The sequence below is a fragment of the Penaeus vannamei genome, chromosome 5 (genome assembly GCF_042767895.1).
Source record: "Penaeus vannamei isolate JL-2024 chromosome 5, ASM4276789v1, whole genome shotgun sequence".
Taxonomy (NCBI): Eukaryota; Metazoa; Arthropoda; class Malacostraca; order Decapoda; family Penaeidae; genus Penaeus; species Penaeus vannamei.
In genome coordinates this window covers 13,419,845-13,425,159 of record NC_091553.1, presented here as the reverse complement: position 1 = coordinate 13,425,159, position 5,315 = coordinate 13,419,845, and the positions used below count along the sequence as shown (strand labels likewise).

Sequence of the window (5,315 nt, the reverse complement as noted above, 5' to 3'; positions counted from 1 at the left end):
TCTTCTTCTTCTTCTTCTTCTTCTTCTTCTTCTTCTTCTTCTTCTTCTTCTTCTTCTTCTTCTTCTTCTTCTTCTTCTTCTTCTTCTTGTTCTTCTCCTCCTCCTCCTCCTCCTCCTCCTCCTCCTCCTCCTACTACTAGTCCTCCCCTTTCTCACGTTTCCTTTTTTTCTCGTAACTTCCTTCGTCGACTCTCCCTAATGGTGTCCATTATGAAATCGCTTCCCGCTGCCCTCTTCCATCTTAACTTTCTTTATTCGCCTCTTCATTCAGGCTGTTAATGTGATGACATTTGCCTTTCCTAATAACTGTGCTGCAGTATCTAGACATCAAGGAACTCTTTGTACATCTTCTGGCACTATGAAGGTTATTTAAACATCAACTGCTGTATGTATCCTCTAAGGGTCAGCAGACCATAAACTTTGCTGTGTGTTAGTTACATGTATCTGCCATGCAATGTAATGGTCAAAGATTCAAAAATCATGTTACTGTGTTACATAACCACTGTGACATCGTCTGCAGCAGAAGTGTGCTATCTACTAGAAGCCATGGGCTGAAGAGGATCTGGTAGAACTTTCACCTTCGTTTGAAACATGACCATTCATGAGGAAGTGTAAAACAGCAATGCCATGTCTACCTGGTTAGGGAACGCGAGGGCGTGTTATAATGCCACTTGAATTCTACTAGCACACAGGCAGCCCTTCCCGTTGCTGCACAAGATACTGTCACAGGCAATACTGAATGCTAATGCAAACAAATAAAGGTATAACCCTAACTTGAGGACGGATCAGTGTTTACAAAAATCACAGGCATCACGCGCTGAATCTGATGGCCATTTAGCAAGGTAAATTACTCAGTTCGTATATACACCTGCCCTTCTTAAAATAACATTTCAAATCGAGAGCGCATTATATGACCCTATTACGTAAGTGCGTCGAGGCAGCCATGCCCAGCGAGAGAGGCATCAGGAGGCAAGGCATGCGCGAGGCAGAGACTCCACTACCCCGGAAATGGGTGACTAGGCCAAGGTTTTGTGCTCTCACGTGCTTGCCGGCCCTCCTCATCCTCCCCTCAGACTCTACTGTCCACTCACTATGCGACGAACCCTCTCCCCTCATATTCTGATCCTTATCCACCCATGCGACTGCCCTCTCCCCGCACTCACTACATGCCTACTCCTCATTCCCACAGGGCAGCGCTGCCATTGCCGGCGGAGTTCAATCTGTCGACTGTGTACAAACAGCAAAGAGAGGTTATTATGGGTACTGCTGGAACAGGGCGCATCCGTGTTCCTCGCGCCGCCACCCGCCCGCTGAGCGTTGAAGGTGAAAGTGCCCACGTTAAGCCTCTTCGGGTTCTCACTCTCTTCGCTACTGGCGGATTTTCGTCTTTGGAAACCGTATCTGGGAACAAGACCGTTAACATACTGCTCACAGTTTACCTCATGAAAAGCCAATGTTGGAACGAAAGAACATAAGAACCGTCACATACAAAGCAACAACGCGTTGGTTCTTCTCACAAGAATGCTGCCGCCACCATAAAAGAAACAAGATTCTCTCTCAAATCATCTCTACTTGTGGTGAACACTACAGCACGGGGCCCCTCAAGCAATGCACAAATCGGAGAGCCAAGCACACACCTGCCTCTTCATTCCACGCACAAAATCCCTCCCACCCACCCCCTCCACGAACGCCAGCAGCGCCTGCAGTCCTCGCCGCCGGCTCCTGGGCTCGCGTGTGGGGAATCCTCATCTCGAGGACGAGCACCTCCATCGCCTCGCCCAGAACGGTAGCGCCGACTGCGCTTCGCCGCCGAGAATACAAACAGTCCGGGAAGAGAACGGCGGAAGGAGGACCCGGGTCGGACACGCTTCAGTCTGACTTTACAGGCGAGCAATATGCATGAAATGCATGTTGTAGCAAGGCCTTGTTAGCTACTCAATGGCTGATACAAAATAATGAAACGTCTGCACAGAAAAAAAACTGCATCCCACTTGCTACTTTAGGCACGTCACACACGGGAAAGTCCGTGCGCATCGCAGTTGCAACACGTGCGCAATTCGGCTATTTCCGCGTGCATATTAGAAATGCGGTATCATCTTATTAGTATGCGCTGGTAGCATGGCTCTTGAATAATAATTGCCCCAAATTGATTGACTAATCATCTTTATGTATATTTCTTAATCTGTGCCAAGGTTTGTATATCTGAAAACGTGAAAAAGAAGCATGGCAAGAGGAAGAAGTGATGTAGATTTGACCATCTTGCAGTGGTAATAACGTCACAGCAACAGTGTACGTACGCCAAGTAAATATTATAATGATACATAATATGACAAGGAAAATGCTAAATTATTTGAATTATATGATCAAAATGTCTTAGTTGAATATTTCCCAAGATAACCGTTAAGGACGCGGGCTTCGAACCAAGGTCTAAATGGCATTTAAATTTCGTTCCGAACGATGCTGTCCGAGCGTTTGAAACCAGTCGGTGCGCGTCCGAGTACGTGACACCATGTTCGCATCCAAGGAATGCGCGCAAGTCATCTACGATCTGTCGTGACAAAACGATCGGACGACGGTGACTTAACAGATCACAAAAGCCCGCGTCGATTCTCTAACGTACGGCAATTGCAATAGAATCTCCTATTTCCATGGAACCCCTTTCTTCCCCTCGGAAAATATAAAATTCCTAGCGAGTGGCTAAAGCGGATCGGAGGAGAGACGCGGAATCTAGAGGGAAAGGGAGTTGGAGGTAAACGGGAGAAAAGACACATCTCCCGAATACTTTTCTCACAGACCTCGCCTGAGTCTTGAGAACGGAAGATGGACGGCCGAGCCGCGGGAGGCAGCCAGCGGCCGGGCGGGCGCGGGAGGGAGCGAGGCTGGTGCAACAGGTGGACACAATTACACCTTAACGCAGTGCTTGATGTGCGCCCGGATCCCCTCGCTCAAAAGCCCCCGACTGCGGGAGATGATTCGACGTGCAAAAGGGGGTGCTATTAGCCTTGCTGTACAAACAGTCTCGGGTGCAACAACTTGTGCGATACTTAAACGGCCAACAGAGAGTCCCAAAATTTCCAAAGATAATATTTTCTTGTTCAGAAACACACGCATTGAGGCTAACCTTCTCTCATGACGAATGATGAATAATTGAGACACTCTGACCAAATACACAGAAATACACGGGACAGATAATAGTCCGTAGCAAAGAAATAAAGTGAACACACGTGATGTCTTACCCGCAGTTACCTCGGGTTACCTTAAAAGAGTTTCTCATGGAGTGCAGGAAGCAGAGTTGAGGAAGAATGGAAGGCAGGCAGGCACAAACGAAGGAAGGAAGGATGGGAAGAAAAGGAAAATATTGAGGAAGTGGAGGGAGGGAGAGAGAGAGAGAGAGAGAGAGAGAGAGAAAGAGAGAGAGAGAGAGAGAGAGAGAGAGAGAGAGAGAGAGAGAGAGAGAGAGAGAGAGAGAGTGACTGTCAAAATAAAAGATTTGCGAGAGTCCCTTCACCATCCCCTTCCTCCGGGAGGCGTACGAGCAAGGGCTGGGGAGGAAGGAGGGAAGAAGGGGTGGGCAGGGCAACGAAGACTGCCACGTGTAATCCTTCGAGACAGCCGCCAGGATCCGAATGGCTGGTAGGAGACTGGCTTGACGAGGGAGGCGATGGGCAGAGGGGCAGGAGAGCAGCGTCGAGGCGCCTCTTTACACGCACTTCGATTTCCGCGTCGAGGGTCACGCGCCGCGGTGAGCTGTCCTGGCCTTCGGTCGCCCCCGGTGTGGACGAGCGGTTGTCATGAGTGAAAGCTGAAGGGGAGGGGAGGGAGGAGTGGGGAGGGAGGATGAGGAAAGGGAGGAAAAGAAGTTGATGGAGGGGGAATGGGAGGAGAAGGGGAGGGGAAGGGGGGAAGGAGGGGAGGAGGGAGGAGGAGTGAAGAGGAGGAGGAGAGAAGGGGAGGGGGAGGGGGGAAGGAGGGAGGAGGAGGAGAGACGGGGAGTGGGAAAAAAGAGACGCCGTAGGGAAAGGGAGAGTAGAGAGAAGCATAGTTAGATAAGGATGGAGAGGAGCGGGTGGTGAGGGAGGAGGAAGGAATGGGCTGAGGGAGGGACGAGGAGAGAGGGAACGGAGGGAGGGAACGAGGAATGAGGAAGAAGGAAGAAGGAAGAGAAGGAGGGAGGGAGACGGGAGGAAGAGGGGAGAGCAGAGGAAGGAGGGAGGGAGGGAGGGGAGGGAGGGAGGGGGGACGTACCTGGTTGACCGTCTGCTGCAGGATGGCGCACTTGTCCGGCTTGACAGAGAGCGAGCTCATGTCAGAGGCGATGCTGGCTTGGATTAATTCTGCCAGCTCCTCGATGTACGTGTTCTCCTGCTCTCGACGACGCTTCTCATTAAGGCACTTGTTGCTGGAAAAACAAACAGAAAGAAGACCCATCAAGAACCGTAACACAAAGGATAGGAGAGAAAGGGATCGATAGGAAGGGAAAGGGAAGACAGTGCCCCTAATGCAGTATATTGCAGATTTCATCTTGCCAAGTAAACATCGGTAATGTACGTTCAACGCATTTATAAGCTGGTTCACTTGATATGCTGGTCGTTTAAAAATATACACGTGTGAAAAAACACCCACGTACGAGCAAGTGCAAATATATATACACATACACTCTCACTCTCACTCTCTCCCTCACTCACTGCTATCACCAAACATCTTACTTGTTACCCTCACTCTCTCAATAAACTTGTCAAAGTTAAAAAAGTCCCCCCAACTTTCCTCATCTTCTTAATTTTAATACTCATATATTCAATTTTTAACATTCCTTTTCCTTCTTTCTCCTCCTTCCACCAGTTATTACCACAATCCCATTCGAATTTATGTTTCTACTAGCTTTGGCTTCTCCTATGTTACTGCATATTATGTTTTACCTATTCATATTCCTCTCCGCCTTCATCGTTTCTCTACCTCTTGTTTTTTATTCAATCCTGTCTGTTTCTCTTTCTGCTCCCCCCTTTCCTTCCATCGCGTATCTACTCGTTTCACATTCACTTTCATTTCCCTATCCTTTCTTTCTGAATCTCTTTTTACACCATGGTTCTTTCTAATTTCTCCCTCTCACTTGTGTCTCTTCCTTCTCTCCACCAATCTTTTACCCTATGCCTCCCTTTCTATCCTCTTCCAGCATTCCCGCCTTCCCTCTCTCCCTCCTTGGGTCTCAGGTTCCAGCCCAGATCGCTCTGGCGGCCCGACCATAACCCGGCCCGGCGCGCCCGTCCACTCAACCGAAAACACGAAGGGGCCCTCAACCAGCCCGAACGATTACCAGT

At 49.3% G+C, this 5,315-nt stretch overlaps 1 protein-coding gene across 1 annotated transcript in view; it reads right to left on the bottom strand.

Annotated features, from left to right (window-relative positions):
* LOC113808515 (nuclear receptor coactivator 2) overlaps positions 1–5,315 on the bottom strand; it is a gene marked incomplete in the record, with an annotated part of 157,885 nt that overhangs the window by 79,473 nt on the left and 73,097 nt on the right. Inside the window, 1 exon segment of the mRNA XM_070121901.1 lies at positions 4,246–4,399. Coding sequence (XP_069978002.1) covers positions 4,246–4,399 — 154 coding nt within the window.